At 41.1% G+C, this 16,070-nt stretch overlaps 2 protein-coding genes across 4 annotated transcripts; both read right to left on the bottom strand.

The window, feature by feature from the left end:
* Window positions 1-926: 926 nt before the first annotated feature.
* Window positions 927-1,880, bottom strand: LOC127915617 (uncharacterized). The gene has a single exon (XM_052495834.1). It carries the CDS (start codon window positions 1,878-1,880, stop codon window positions 927-929), a length of 954 nt encoding a protein of 317 aa, XP_052351794.1.
* emx1 (empty spiracles homeobox 1) lies at window positions 1,854-15,236 on the bottom strand. Of its 3 annotated transcripts, XM_052495812.1 has the most exons (5): window positions 15,150-15,225; window positions 14,972-15,023; window positions 8,262-8,615; window positions 5,452-5,636; window positions 1,854-2,069 (listed from the first exon to the last, which is right to left on the bottom strand). In XM_052495812.1, the coding sequence occupies exons 3-5, from the start codon at window positions 8,605-8,607 to the stop codon at window positions 1,902-1,904; spliced, it is 699 nt and encodes a 232-aa protein (XP_052351772.1). In that variant the 5' UTR covers window positions 8,608-8,615; window positions 14,972-15,023; window positions 15,150-15,225; the 3' UTR covers window positions 1,854-1,901. The 3 variants fall into 3 exon arrangements, with proteins under 3 accessions (XP_052351772.1, XP_052351771.1, XP_052351770.1); XM_052495811.1 differs by having other exon boundaries at window positions 14,972-15,236; XM_052495810.1 differs by lacking the exons at window positions 14,972-15,023; window positions 15,150-15,225 and having other exon boundaries at window positions 8,262-8,965.
* Between the last annotated feature and the right edge of the window lie 834 nt (window positions 15,237-16,070).

Genomic DNA, 16,070 nt, shown 5'->3' with positions numbered 1-16,070 from the left:
CTTATCTTTCTGACCTGCCTTACCTGGTCATTCTCGAGACCATTAGGAGACTATGAGCAAGCTAGCATAGCTCAGAAATAATGTTCACCAGACAAACTCTTAATTCGTTTTTTTATGTTCTCGTTTCTAAAACATCTTTATTTATTGTTACATGTTATTGTTACATTTGTATATGTTTGATATTTAAATTGATGTCAATATGTCTGTCTGGTAAACATTCCAGTAATGACACGAGTCTGCCGTTAGATTGATCCTATTCTACCCCAGCCAGCATTGAGTCCTGATGACTTTAATCCTCATCCATACTGCAGTGCACCGACAGTGAGTAGTGAGCGTGTGGATACCTGTGTTGTACGCACACCAGAGACGAGTTCAGCAGGAACGTTCGCGTAGAAATATGCTCTGTAGAACAAACACGTCGGTTCTGTTCATGGCATTTCTATCTGCAACGTTCAACAACTGAACCGTGGCCCGGTTATGAAACTGAAGAGAAATTATCTTAGAATTGTATATGTTTGTATATGTTTGCTCAAAATGCAGAACAGAAGCAGCCTTTAGTGTGAACGACCTGTCGTGTAATAATATCCTTACAATATGTCAAAATAAAAACACTAACAAAAACCTTTCTCGGCTCCGGCTGTGTTAAAGTCATGCACCAAAGATCATTAGATAGATGAAACATTATGAGATCAGAGAAGCCGTATATGATGCAAGATGGAACACCACCCATACAAGTCAAAAGTGTCATAAAATCTGTTTTTTCTCTGCATCACCGACCGTCGACTCAAAACACTCCTCTCTTGCTGTTGTTGAAGAAACTTATCAAATACTTTTAGTCCTTTGGGGGGGGGGGGGTATTTTTCTTCTTGTAACATGTCATTATACTTCATAACTTGACATAATAAATAGGGTCTTGACTTTGGTCCTCAGAAAGGGGACACAGGGTATGGGGAGTAGAAGGGTATGAGGGTGTAGGAGGCCAGGGAATGTGGGGGGAGTAGGGGGCCAGGGGAGTAGAAGGGTATGAGGGTGTAGGAGGCCAGGGAATGTGGGGGGAGTAGGGGGCCAGGGGAGGAGGAGGGTAGAAGGGTGTAGGAGGCCAGGGAATGTGGGGGGAGTAGGGGGCCAGGGGAGGAGGAGGGTAGAAGGGTGTAGGAGGCCAGGGAATGTGGGGGGAGTAGGGGGCCAGGGGAGGAGGAGGGTAGGAGGGTGTAGGAGGCCAGGGAATGTGGGGGAGTAGGGGGCCAGGGGAGGAGGAGGGTAGAAGGGTGTAGGAGGCCAGGGAATGTGGGGGGAGTAGGGGGCCAGGGGAGGAGGAGGGTAGAAGGGTGTAGGAGGCCAGGGAATGTGGGGGAGTAGGGGGCCAGGGGAGGGGAGGGTAGAAGGGTGTAGGAGGCCAGGGCATGTGGGGAGTAGGGGGCCAGGGGAGGAGGAGGGTAGAAGGGTGTAGAAGGCCAGGGAATGGGGGGGGCAGGGGGTAGGAGGGTAGAAGGGTGTAGGAGGCCAGGGAATGTGGGGGAGTAGGGGGCCAGGGGAGGAGGAGGGTAGAAGGGTGTAGGAGGCCAGGGAATGTGGGGGAGTAGGGGGCCAGGGGAGGGGGAGGGTAGAAGGGTGTAGGAGGCCAGGGAATGTGGGGGAGTAGGGGGCCAGGGGAGGGGGAGGGTAGAGGGTGTAGGAGGCCAGGGAATGTGGGGGGAGTAGGGGGCCAGGGGAGGAGGAGGGGGTAGAAGGGTGGAGGAGGCCAGGGAATGTGGGGGGGGCAGGGGAGTAGGAGGGTAGAAGGGTGTAGGAGGCCAGGGAATGTGGGGGGGGAGTAGGAGGGTAGAAGGGTGTAGGAGGCCATGGGAGTTGGGGCCAGGGAAGGGGGAGGAAGGGGACATAAGGGGGAGTGGGGGGTATTCTCAGTCCTCAGAGGTGACATCAATGTCCTCTGAGCTGCCCTGCTTGGTGGCAAGCCTCCATCTGTTGATGTGGTGGTTTCCTTTCTTCTTCTGATGACAGTCAGGCCCCTCCTCCTCCAGCTTCTGTCTCTTGTATTTAGTCCTCCTGTTCTGGAACCACACCTTCACCTGGGGAGGAAGATGGGGACATTAGAGACATCTATATTCTGGACCACACCTTCACCTGGGGAGGAAGACAGGGACATTAGAGACATCTATATTCTGGACCACACCTTCACCTGGGGAGGAAGACAGGGACATTAGAGACATCTATATTCTGGACCACACCTTCACCTGGGGAGGAAGACAGGGACATTAGAGACATCTATATTCTGGACCACACCTTCACCTGGGGAGGAAGACGGGGACATTAGAGACATCTATATTCTGGACCACACCTTCACCTGGGGAGGAAGACAGAGACATTAGAGACATCTATATTCTGGACCACACCTTCACCTGGGGAGGAAGACGGGGACATTAGAGACATCTATATTCTGGACCACACCTTCACCTGGGGAGGAAGACAGGGACATTAGAGACATCTATATTCTGGACCACACCTTCACCTGGGGAGGAAGACAGAGACATTAGAGACATCTATATTCTGGACCACACCTTCACCTGGGGAGGAAGACGGGGACATTAGAGACATCTAATTAAGGACATATATTTCATTTTATTGGATGGGTTCTCTATTCTGGGAAGATCCTCTCAGCATACATCTCAGACATATTCTCTCAGCATACCTTCAGCATACTGGGGAGCATAGACCTCTCAGCATCTACTGGACCTACTCACCTTGGGAGCAGGGACATTCATCTATATTCTGGACTCAACATACATCTATATTCTGGACCATTTTCACTGGGGAGGAATACTCCTCTCATCATACATCTCAGCATACTTCTGGCATACCACACTTCACCTGGGGAGGATACTCCTCTCAGCATACTCCTCTCAGCATACTCCTCTCAACATACTCCTCTCAGCATACTCCTCTCAGCATACTCCTATCATCATACTCCTTCACCTGGGGAGCAGACCTCTCAGCATACTCCTCTCAGCATACTATTCTCATCATACTTCTCTCAGCATACTTAGCATACTCCTCTCAGCATTACTCCTCTTTATCATACTTCCTCTCTGCATACTCCTCTCAGCATACTCCTCTCAGCATACTCCTCTCAACATACTCCTCTCAGCATACTCCTCAACATACTTCTCTCAGCATACTCCTCTCAGCATACTCCTCTCATCATACTCCTCTCATCATACTCCTCTCAGCATTACTCCTCTCAGCATACTCCTCTCAGCATACTCCTCTCAACATACTCCTCTCAGCATACTCCTCTCAGCATTACTCCTCTCAACATACTCCTCTCAGCATACTCCTCTCAGCATACTCCTCTCAGCATACTCCTCTCAGCATACTCCTCTCAGCATACTCCTCTCATCATACTCCTCTCAGCATACTCCTCTCAGCATACTCCTCTCAGCATACTCCTCTCAGCATACTCCTCTCAGCATACTCCTCTCAGCATACTCCTCTCATCATACTCCTCTCAGCATACTCCTCTCAGCATACTCCTCTCAGCATACTCCTCTCATCATACTCCTCTCAGCATACTCCTCTCAGCATACTCCTCTCAACATACTCCTCTCATCATACTCCTCTCAGCATACTCCTCTCAGCATACTCCTCTCAACATACTCCTCTCAGCATACTCCTCTCAGCATACTCCTCTCAACATACTCCTCTCAGCATACTCCTCTCAGCATACTCCTCTCATCATACTCCTCTCAGCATACTCCTCTCAGCATACTCCTCTCAACATACTCCTCTCATCATACTCCTCTCAGCATACTCCTCTCAGCATACTCCTCTCAGCATACTCCTCTCATCATACTCCTCTCAGCATACTCCTCTCAGCATACTCCTCTCAACATACTCCTCTCAACATACTCCTCTCAGCATACTCCTCTCAGCATACTCCTCTCAGTCCTCTCTCCTCTTCAACTTCTCAACATCACCCAAACCCATCAGAGGGGAACTCTGTCTTTCTCTCCGTGGATGCTATGTTTGTTTTGGCCCGAAATTTACCCCACAAAATATGCATTTAGTGCGTTAAACAACCATATCATGATCATTGCAAGTAAAATCTTCATAAATATATATTATTTGCAAAAAAAATAAATAGCGCTAGAAAACAAAACAAACGTGGTTGAATAGCTACACTCAACACCAAAAACTGTTCGCTGCATATTATAATTTGCATATCAACACCAAGGTGACCAAGTCAATTGATTTAACGATGTTTGGTCATGATGTCATTCTATTGTATTAGTTGTCGTTATAAGCAACTTTCAAGGCTGCCAAAGAGAGGGTAAGGGTATCCTATTGTAATTCATTAGAGTCCTAATGATGCTGGGTGGCGATTCGTTTCACGGTGATATCCTCTGGAAGTTAATTCTCCGCCAGTCAGACGATACCTTACCATTATTGAAGAGAAATTATAAAGATGTTTTTCCCCGCGATTATTTGCATATTCAACAACCAGCGCCTATTTCATTTCAACAACATTATGTCATAGAGGCCTTCTTTAAAAAAAAATACTATATAGGCCTTTTTTTTATAGTAGGTACATCGATTGTTTTAATAATAATGTATATCCTATATTTGTATTTATTATGGATCCCCATTAGCGCTACTCTTCATGGGCAGTGAAAGAGTTTCTATCAACATGTCGAGTTATTCATTAGGATTTGACTAATATGTGTCATTATTTCACTGTAGGCTACGTTATGTTGGCGCTTTATGCTCTGACTAAAGAATATCGTATTTTTTTGTTCATCAGGCTAGATCAACTATTTTTCCAATAAGAACGTATTGGAAATGGAGCTCACATTACCTGTTTTTAACGGATTATTAGAGGACTCAGTGAACTTGACAATACATTTCCACAATCGCCTAGTCAGATTTGTTCTTTCGCTAACAGGTCATTCCAGCGTAAAAATGTGTCGATATTGGTTCTGTGTGAACTATAGTCCTAATTATACCTGCAGGAAAGAACGAAAGTTTTCCAGACGTACTAATGGATAGACTAATACAGTTTTATACAACGTCAATAATAATTACAATTGAATATTAATGATAATACTAATTACATTTTAGTTGCAATAATATTTTAAATCATGTGTATGGAGCCGGTTTAAAATGTTTATTTCACGGAATATAACGGAATGAGAATCCCTCCATCGAACTAATACATAATACACTGAAATTGTTGTATTTATTAATAACAACTAAATATGAATAATTTGCTTATTTATATGCTTGTCATTAAGGCTTATTACAAACTTGTATTAAAACATATATATATATATATATGTTGTTGAAGATATTTTATTTCGATGAAGAAGCAGGCTTCATAACCCTGAATTTATCAACGCAGTTTGCAGAATGCCGAACTGTGTTTAATACAGTTCAATACTGGGTTAGAGACCTCACCTGTGTTTCAGACAGACTCAGACTGTTGGCCAGCTGTTTTCTCTCCGCTCCTACTACGTAATGATTCTTCTCGAACGCCCGTTCAAGCCGCAGGAGCTGCGACGGGGAGAAGGCGGTGCGGATCCGCTTGGGTTTCCGGGCGAACGGGCCGTGAAGGAGCATGCTATCTTGGGAAACATCATTTCCTGGGGGCAGAGAGAGGGAGAGGGAAGGAGAGGGAAATCACAGTGGGATTTAGATCGCAGCAATGAACACACTGAGCAACACGAGGCGCGTTTTGATGTGCAGTGAGGTGGAAGAGAACAGCACACGCCCTGTTGGTTTCAAAGGCGAGTTTATAAACTCTTGGTGTAGTTTGAAGTATAGTCTATTCGGCGTTGTAATGTCTATACAGCGTCATTGTAGGCCTCAATTTAAACAGTAGACCTAGATTGTATAGCCTTAATTGTTGCGATATAAAATCTAGGTCTACTGTTTAAATGGGGGCCTACATTGGCGTTGTATAGACATATATATGAGTCAGTGTTTAACTCATCAACAACGTCATGTGCCTTCTTTAAATTGAGAACACTATGAAACCTGTGTTCAAATATTGACAATACTTGATCGTATGTGTCCAAATATCCTATATTGTACAGCAGACCTATTAAATGAAGTCACACAGGAACATTAGGGAGAGTTAGCCTAAATAGAACCTCTCGTAAAATGTTAGATTAATCGACTGTAGTGCATATAGGTCCCTGTGTGTATTTAAAAAAGCGGTTGAGACAAAAACATTTACAAGTGATGTGAGACATATACATTGGCAGTAAAAAGTTGGCATAAAAATCCCAAATTTGAGAGAACATTTGGGAATAAAATGGCTGTGCACGATCGGCCCACTCACTCAGATAGTGTTTTCGTGTGATTAGGGATACATTCACAGTGGGAGTAACCGCGTGACAAAGACAATATTTCCTTTGGCTGCGGCCCGATGTGTGGGGAAACCAGCTATGGTGCCGTGGGAAAATAGACTGGTTAGCTATGCACTCCGTTAACCTGGACTTCAGATGCACTCCGTTAACCTGGACTTCAGATGCACTCCGTTAACCTGGACTTCAGATGCACTCCGTTAACCTGGACTTCAGATGCACTCCGTTAACTTGCTGTGCTATATATTTAGTTTACCTTTATTATAACAGGTGATATAACATGGTAGCCTGCTGTGCTATATATTTAGTTTACCTTTATTATAACAGGTGATATAACATGGTAGCCTGCTGTGCTATATATTTAGTTTACCTTTATTATAAAAGGGAGTGCCACTGAGACAAAGGTCTGTTTCACAAGGAAACCCTGCACGCACACAATTCACAAAATAAATTACAATACAAATATACACAAATAAAATTGTTTAATAAAAAACACACTAATGGAAAACAATCAGCAAATATGTCCTCAATGAAACAATTGCAGCTGCCGGAGAGGCACCCGGAAGTGATAGGGAAGATGGGATGCATAGAAACTATAAGCTGATTTACCTACTAACTTTGTAGAGACCGAAGGAATTTGTTCACTGATATGAAAATTATAATGCAGATGGATATTTTAGCATGCAATAGCATGAGCTATCTTATCAATGTTGAAGAATTTTGGTGTGCGTTTTTGGTTCGGTGAATTTTAGTGTGCGTTTTTGGTTCGGTGAATTTTAGTGTGCATTTTTGGTTCGGTGAATTTTAGTGTGCGTTCTCCTCAATTTAATGTTGTTGTTGTTGTTATTGTTTATTTCGTTTTTTTATCGACATGTCTTCACCTCATGGGAAACATGTGCTACTCTGCGTTGAGATGTTTTGTTTTCACAACTCATTGACGTTTTCCTTTTTACCAAAGCGTGTTGTATGTAGATAAGTGCACTCTATCTCACATCCACTATAGATACTTATTTCCAGGGGTGGAAAAATACCCAATTGTCCCACTTGAGTAAAAAGTAAAAAATACCTTAATAGAAATAGACTCCAGTAAAAGAGAAAGTCCCTCAGTAAAATAGTACTTGAGTTAAGATCTAAAAGTACTTGGTTTTAAATATACTTAAGTATCTAAAGTATAAATAAGTATAAATCATTTAAAAATCCATATATTAAGTAAACCATTTCCTTGTTTTGTTTTAATTTACGGATAGCCAGAGGTCACGCTCCAATACTCTGGCATCACCTACTCCGCCAGATCAGAGGCAGTGGGACCCGAGATGTTCTCTTGATAAACTGCGTGAATTTGACCGTTGTCCTGTACTGCTAAACATTTAAAATGTAACGAGTACTTTTGGGTGTCAGGGAAATGTAAAAATGTTGTTTTTTTTAAATGACAATTTTCTTTAGGACTGTAATAAAGTAAAAGTAAAAGTTGTCCACGTATACATTGTAAAGTAAAGTACAGATACCACCAACAACAACAAATACTGCAGTAGTATTTAAAATATTTTAAACTTAGTACTGTACACCACTGACTATTTCTTTATGTTCACCTGCGGCTGAAAAGCCCATCCCTCGTTGTCAATAATATTGCAACAAAAACAAATATTAACTGATAATGTTTAACATAGATGAAAATGAATGATTAACATCATCATTATCGTAGCCTAATTGTTGTCAATCATTAATCTGTGAAATGGACATTTCTGAGCGCCTGCAGTGTAGGTCACATAGTTTAGTCCTTTATTCTAAAAACGCAAGCAACCCAGAGGCATTGTTTTTATTTAATTAACTTGGACTGCTTGACATTGGCTATTGAGATTGAGAAAACAAGACACACAATCAATCAATCAATAATTTTACCTTGAAATCTGTGTCCGAAGAACCTGTTCCGTAAAACCCATGGGTAGAAGTTAAGAGGGTCTCGGTGTTGCGTCCCAAAGAAGTGTGCAGGGTGTTGTAGGTGGCCCCCTCCTAGCTGGTGGGGGTTCATGGTCAGCCCTGGGTGGTTGACTGACTCGGGGAACACCAGCTCCGGGTTCTGATACAGAGACCTGCCGGTGGGACTCTGGTACCCGTTCATGAAAGCGTCAGTGGGGTTGGAATAAGTCAAAGCCGTCGGTCGGATGGGATCTTCCGTGGTTAGAGGGTTTTCTTTGGCCACCAAGGACTCTATCGTAAAACAGCGTTTACCCGCGGACGAAAACATCTTCCTCACTGAAGTATAGAAATCCAGAACAAAAAAAAGAATATATCTTGTAACTTACTCTTTAAGCCAGTCACAATGGTACCCCTTCAAAAAGGCATAGTGAGCACCAACGGTTAACCTACGGTAGTGGCCCCCCCTGGACCGATGTTCTGAGCGGGAACCTTGAGCACCTTTTGAGTTAGTGACGCGACGCCTGATCCGCGGAGCTGCGTTTCGTGTCAGGAGGCGAAATGTGTGCGTCAACGTTCTGGAACCCAGAGGACTGGGATGTGGTGCAGGCAAAGGGGCAACGGGGCTGAAACTAAATGGTGCTGATTGGACGAGTACACCTGCCAATGAGTTCTCACAACTACCTGGCGCCCGGATTTAGGACAGAGGCAGGATTGGAGTTGAAGATGACGTACAGCAACTTCAAAAACAACATTCAGGTTCATGTAATAAGTAAGAATAGTATAGTGACCCATAGTCGATTATTTTTTTTCATCGGGTGACATTTTGCTCATTGTACATCCATGAACACATTTGTTATCACATTGAAATGAAATCAGTGTTTACAAGGTTGACAATGACAGTTCTCTCTCTATTAAAGCGACGCCTATAATACCAATAATATGCTCATGGGAAAATACGTCAAAGCCTCCCGGTCATAAGTGACTTCAGTGCGCCATCCCGATGTTTCTATTTTTCCTCCTGTCTCCTCAGACCAAACCGCTTGGAGACACTGCCCGTGTCCCCGCGGCAAGACCGCTTGTGGTTTCTGAAGAGATCTCCGTCAAAAAATGACGTTTTCATGAGGTTGTTATTACTTCTAATTACTATGGCTGTTTGTTTATGTGATATTAGATAGCCTCTCAGTTTAATATGGAGGAAATACGCGTTTTAAAATCAAAGTCCAACCCACTGGTTTAAGTTAACAGTCATGTTGGATATCACAACCCCGTGGTAATGACGCGTAATGATTGACTAAACGGCTTCATCAGCAGAAATTGGAAATCTCATCCTTATAGCAGAGATATATATATATACTGACTCTTAGGCCTATATTATAATTAGTCCTTGCAATATGGCACCTCTTTTAAATAGCCCTCTTTCAGTTAATAACATGACCTAACAGCCTACAAATGTGAATTCTAACCTCGATCAGAAAGATCACAGTAGTTGGTCATTTAGGGCTAAAAGCGATCCTATAGGAATATTAGATTTTTTGAGTTAGTTTTGGATTTTCATAGTTAATAGACATAGGCCTATAGCTGATAATTATAATGTATAATTAATTATATTATGGAAAACCGCAGTGTACTTGTGAAACCTATTATGATCAAAAACGAATAGGTTAATAAGACAATAAAATAAAAACACGTTTTCCAAATATATTGTTACACTCTTTATTGTCATTATTGCTTGGCATGTTCAACCCCGTTCTTTCTAAGATGTTATACCTAAAGCATAGTTGGGTTATAAATTAATATAATTTCAGATGGCGATTTTTTTGTGGATTTATTGTGGATGCCAGGACACAGATAGATCAAAATAGGCCTTCAAATAACTTTGGATTTTTTTTGTCGAACGAGATTCATGCCCCGGTGAACAAAGACTCTCAGTCACGACAGCACATTATAGTGTGGGTTATACTTCTCTAAACCTGTATCGCCGCTCCGCTGATAATATTAACTATATCAATGTTGTTTCCATGGAGACATTTCCACCCGTGAAGTTGGAGGAGACCTGTGATCCAGCTCTACTGCAGTAGTCTATGACTCGGTTAGCTGTAGTCACACGTCCTGGATGTCCGTCTATTGCTACAGCTGTTGAACCCCGCACTGCGCACAGCCTGACAATTTATTAGCGTTCTGATGATGAATAATCGAATCATTTGTCAAAATATTACAGAATATAAAAAGTAAGTTCGCGGGCAGCCTGTAGTGTAGGCTATTCCTCCAAGGACCTATGTAGCCTATGGCTTGTGTTTGGCTTTCATCGTGTTGCACTCTAATTCACTTTGGAAAGTTAATCATTGTCCCCCTAATATGCTCTAATGCTCAGAGTGGAGCATTAGAAAATAATTACCCATGGAATTATGCGGTACAACAACATGTTGATTGGCTGTTTAGAGGCTAAAGGCTCTTAAACACAGCCATTGGGTTTAAACAACACAGCCATTGGGTTATAACACAGCCGTTGGGTTATAACACAGCCATTGGGTTATAACACAGCCATTATTGGGTTATAACACAGCCATTGGGTTATAACACAGCCATTATTGGGTTATAACACAGCCATTGGGTTATAACACAGCCATTATTGGGTTATAACACAGCCATTGGGTTATAACACAGCCATTGGGTTATAACACAGCCATTGGGTTATAACACAGCCATTATTGGGTTATAACACAGCCATTATTGGGTTACAACACAGCCATTATTGGGTTATAACACAGCCGTTGGGTTATAACACAGCCGTTGGGTTACAGGGGTCTTATTGCATGGTAAATGGGATTACAGGGGTCTTATTGCATGGTAAATGGGATTACAGGGGTCTTATTGCATGGTAAATGGGATTACAGGGGTCTTATTGCATGGTAAATGGGATTACAGGGGTCTTATTGCATAGTAAATGGGATTACAGGGGTCTTATTGCATGGTAAATGGGATTACAGGGGTTATTGCATTATTTTACAGCATAGGTAAATGGGTTTACAGGGTCTTATTGCATGGTAAATGGGTTTACAGGGGTCTTATTGCATGGTAAATGGGTTTACAGGGGTCTTATTGCATGGTAAATGGGTTTACAGGGTCTTATTGGGGGTCTTTATTGCATGGTAAATGGGTTTACAGGGTCTTATTGCATGGTAAATGGGTTTACAGGGGTCTTATTGCATGGTAAATGGGTTTACAGGGTCTTATTGCAAATGGTTTAAATGGGGGTTTACAGGGTCTTATTGCATGGTAAATGGGTTTACAGGGGTCTTATTGCATGGTAAATGGGTTTACAGGGGTCTTATTGCATGGTAAATGGGTTTACAGGGGTCTTATTGCATGGTAAATGGGTTTACAGGGTCTTATTGTAAAATGGGTTTACAGGGTCTTATTGCATGGTAAATGGGTTTACAGGGGTCTTATTTTACAGCATGGTAAATGGGTTTACAGGGTCTTATTGCATGGTAAATGGGTTTACAGGGTCTTATTGCATGGTTGCATGGTAAATGGGTTTACAGGGTCTTATTGCATGGTAAATGGGTTTACAGGGGTCTTATTGCATGGTAAATGGGTTTACAGGGGTCTTATTGCTTGGTAAATGGGTTTACAGGGGTCTTATTGCTTGGTAAATGGGTTTACAGGGGTCTTATTGCATGGTAAATGGGTTTACAGGGGTCTTATTGCTTGGTAAATGGGTTTACAGGGGTCTTATTGCTTGGTAAATGGGTTTACAGGGGTCTTATTGCATGGTAAATGGGTTTACAGGGGTCTTATTGCTTAAATGGGTTTACAGGGTCTTATCATGGTAAATGGGTTTACAGGGGTCTTATTGCTTGGTAAATGGGTTTACAGGGGTCTTATTGCATGGTAAATGGGTTTACAGGGGTCTTATTGCATGGTAAATGGGTTTACAGGGGTCTTATTGCATGGTAAATGGGTTTACAGGGGTCTTATTGCATGGTAAATGGGTTTACAGGGGTCTTATTGCATGGTAAATGGGTTTACAGGGGTCTTATTGCATGGTAAATGGGTTTACAGGGGTCTTATTGCATGGTAAATGGGTTTACAGGGGTCTTATTGCTTGGTAAATGGGTTTACAGGGGTCTTATTGCATGGTAAATGGGTTTACAGGGGTCTTATTGCATGGTAAATGGGTTTACAGGGGTCTTATTGCTTGGTCAATTCATTTAAAAACAAACATAGGGCCTGCCTATCGTTTTTTTATTTCACCTTTATTTAACCAGGTTGGCTAGTTGAAAACAAGTTCTCATTTACAACTGTGACCTGGCCAAGATAAAGCATAGCAGTGTGAACAGACAACAACACAGAGTTACACATGGAGTAAACAATAAACAAGTCAATAACACAGTAGAAAAAAAGGGGAGTCTATATACAATGTGTGCAAAAGGCATGAGGAGGTAGGTGAATAATTACAATATTGCAGATTAACACTGGAGTGATAAATGATCAGATGATCATGTACAGGTAGAGATATTGGTGTGCAAAAGAGCAGAAAAGTACATAAATAAAAACAGTATGGGGATGAGGAAGGTGAAAATGGGTGGGCTATTTACGGATAGACTATGTACAGCAGTTAAATGAATCGAACAAATAAATACAGTTGATTTGTCTGCTGTGTCACTGCAGAGATGGAGCACCTTACATCCACATGCTTATGGTTTGACTTACCATGTATTACTAACTAGTTATGACAGTGTTTAACATCCACAATGATCTTAGATATGTGCTTAGTTGCAGTCCAAACAGCTGATTAAAATCTGTCATTGCTATGAATACTTGTTAGAACCAGATACTCTTTGAATAGATGCATAGTGCTGTAGTGGTGTGTATCCCCCCAAAAGGAAGTGTTATTCTACTGAAAATGCTATATAAATACCAGAATTCCTATAATATCTTCCAATATTTTGTATGTGCAACTTGTTATGAGATTTTGGGTGCCATAGCATTTGGTTTAAAGTAACTTCCAGGATTTGGTCATGCTTTTTCAAAGCATATCCTTTACCATTCCCATTGGTTCACTAACAGCTATGCTAATGCTGGCTATGTGGGTCGGGGTAAGTACATAAAGGAAACTAAACCATGTTTGTTGGTCACTGTCTATCAAGATTACGTTTTGAAATGAATTGAATAACTTATTCACAATAAAATTAAGTCTGTTTCAAATGTTGGTGTACTGCACCTTTAAATGGTAGCTGTTTTTACCACATAAATATGACAAAATTAATATTTTCTTCATAGTTCTGAAATTGATTTATACTACAATCAAATAATGGCTAATTAACTTGTCAGTACTAATGTGGACTGTACTTTGGGGAAAAAACTGCACATTATATAAAATAAACGGTTATTATTTTGTTTTACATAATATGCCAATTAACTGTAATTTTGCTAATATATTTTGTCATGTTTTATTTCAGATAACATTAATTACAAGATTATTGATCTTTAGATTAGAAAGCAGTTGATATTTTGCTGTGATTGTTGCTTTTTCCAATAGTTTCTCCTTGGGGTCAAAATTAGCCCAGTTGGTTATCGATGAATCGGAAATATGTTCGTAGCTTAGAGGGTTAACAAATACATATTTTTGTGAAATAATAAAAATTAGCTGACTAAATCCAATCTATAATTGCATAAATAGGCTAGTGCTAGCCAATGTATGCATTTTGTCGCAATATTTTTGTTGACTGGATTCAGAAACTATTGGGAGTCCACGTTAACATTATAATAATAATAATAATAATAAATCTACATTAGTAGGTATATATATTTTTCTATTTAGTTCGCCAGAAATCATTAGATTATATTTGAATCAGAACGACTATGCAGATTGTATGTCGTCAACAATGGTCTGAACTATATTTTATATTATAGCTATATTAAACTAATATTTGATATATCGACAATACGTTGTAAACCCATTTACCATGCTATAAGACCCCTGTAAACCCAATATTTGATATATCGACATTACGTTGTCTTGATTCTAGAATTGAAGAGATAATGGCTTTCACTCTGTTCTGTAGGCCTTCAATAGGTTTTTATATAAGGCATAGCCTAATTGGCCTAGCGGGAAACGAAAGCATACAGCGAAACGTGAGAAGAAAAACTCACACACACAAGCACGCACGCACTTACACACACACACACACACACACACACACACACACACACACGCACACGCACACACAAATGCTACGTGCAAGGGCATGCCTCAATGCGGTTCTTATTCCTGTAGGCCTAGACGTCATTTACTTTAACTGGCTCAGGCAATGAGAGACAAATATGATACCTATAATCTATCCTTTTATCTTTAATAAAACATTTGAAATATATATATTTTTTATAAACAAGAGATATAAATAAAGCATAGACGTATTCATGGTCAGTTTAATCGAGGCTAAGGTTAAATGATTAAGAAACTGTGTTGTGTTCGGTCTCCTGACCCGGAGCAGCTTCGTTGACAGGACTGCATGTCATTAGAGAAACAAGCTCCACACATTAACATGGGAAAACCTAACAGACTTCCATCTACAATCAGTGACAAGCTAACAGGGATTCACTGTTTCTTCATGTGAAATATGAAGACATCGTTCTCTGGAATAGACTCGATACTATGCAAGAAGCCTACGTAAATATATACTAACCTTACTCGGCATGTTAAGGTGAAACGTGATCATTTGTTCTTAATTGACCTGCCTGATAAAATAAAGAATAAAGCAAAAATAAATAAATAAATAAAAGGTAGGGTATGCTAATGAGACAAACACTTCAGTGACTTTAGTAGTATCCCATAGGCTTGATTAGAAGGTTCCTGTTGTTCACCTCGCACTCCGATTGGAAAGGTTGAATGACACTTCGCTGTTATAGTATTGACTGCCCTCTTGTGGGGGTTATAAAGTTCGGTGGGCTATACTCTAGTCTCCCCCCCCTCGTGAACGTTTAAAGCTTTTTTCCCCCTAGCTCTACACAGCTGACTCAAATAATCAACTCTTGACGATGAGTTGATTATTTGAATCAGCTGTGTAGTGCTTAAGGCAATAACTACAACGTTCATACCCACGTGGGTCCCTAGGACAGATTTTGAGGAAACCCTACTCTTATGGTAGGTTCTACTCCTTCCCACAGGACGGAAGGAAAACGGATTCTTCGAGCTGTGAAGGCATTTCATGACGTAGGCTTTGCTGCCATCTTGTGGATCTCAGAGGAACTGATCACCTATGAGGAGGGTCGTCAGATCAATAACGTTCACCAGTACCATAGAATGTAGAACAAAAAAATGTGATTTTCCTGTGTTTTATATACATTTCCACACCCAGAGCTTAGAATAATACTGTGAAACAGTGAACATGATGATAACGCCCTTTTAGAGTAAGAGCTGTTTGAAAAGACTGGCTGAAATTTCAGAGTTTTGGCTGTAATAGAGCAATACCACAGAAAGTTCCAAACCTCTCCACCAGTATCAGATCAAATTTGATTTGTCACATACACCGAATACTACAGGTGTAAACCTTACAGTGAAACTTACTAGCCCTTAACCACAACAGTGCAGTTTTAAGAAAAATACCTAAAAAAGAGCAAGAAATAAAAGTAAAAAATAATTAAAGGGCAGCAGTAAAATGACAATAGTGAGGCTATATACAGGGTTTTACGGTACAGAGTCAATGTGGAGGCTATATACAGGGTATTATGGTACAGAGTCAATGTGGAGGCTATATACAGGGTATTACGGTACAGAGTCAATGT

This window comes from Oncorhynchus keta, chromosome 35, assembly GCF_023373465.1.
Source record: "Oncorhynchus keta strain PuntledgeMale-10-30-2019 chromosome 35, Oket_V2, whole genome shotgun sequence".
Taxonomy (NCBI): domain Eukaryota; kingdom Metazoa; phylum Chordata; class Actinopteri; order Salmoniformes; family Salmonidae; genus Oncorhynchus; species Oncorhynchus keta.
This window is presented reverse-complemented; position numbering and strand designations above follow the sequence as displayed.

Coding starts and splice junctions, on each gene's coding strand:
- LOC127915617 (XM_052495834.1), bottom strand. CDS start 1,880: ATGTCCCCTTCCTCCCCCTTCCCTGGCCCCAACTCCCATGGCCTCCTA.
- emx1 (XM_052495811.1), bottom strand. CDS start 8,607: ATGTTTTCGTCCGCGGGTAAACGCTGTTTTACGATAGAGTCCTTGGTG. Junction 5,637..8,261: donor CTTCGGACACAGATTTCAAG/GTAAAATTATTG, acceptor CTCTGCCCCCAG/GAAATGATGTTTCCCAAGAT. Junction 2,070..5,451: donor TGAGTCTGTCTGAAACACAG/GTGAGGTCTCTA, acceptor CTTCCTCCCCAG/GTGAAGGTGTGGTTCCAGAA.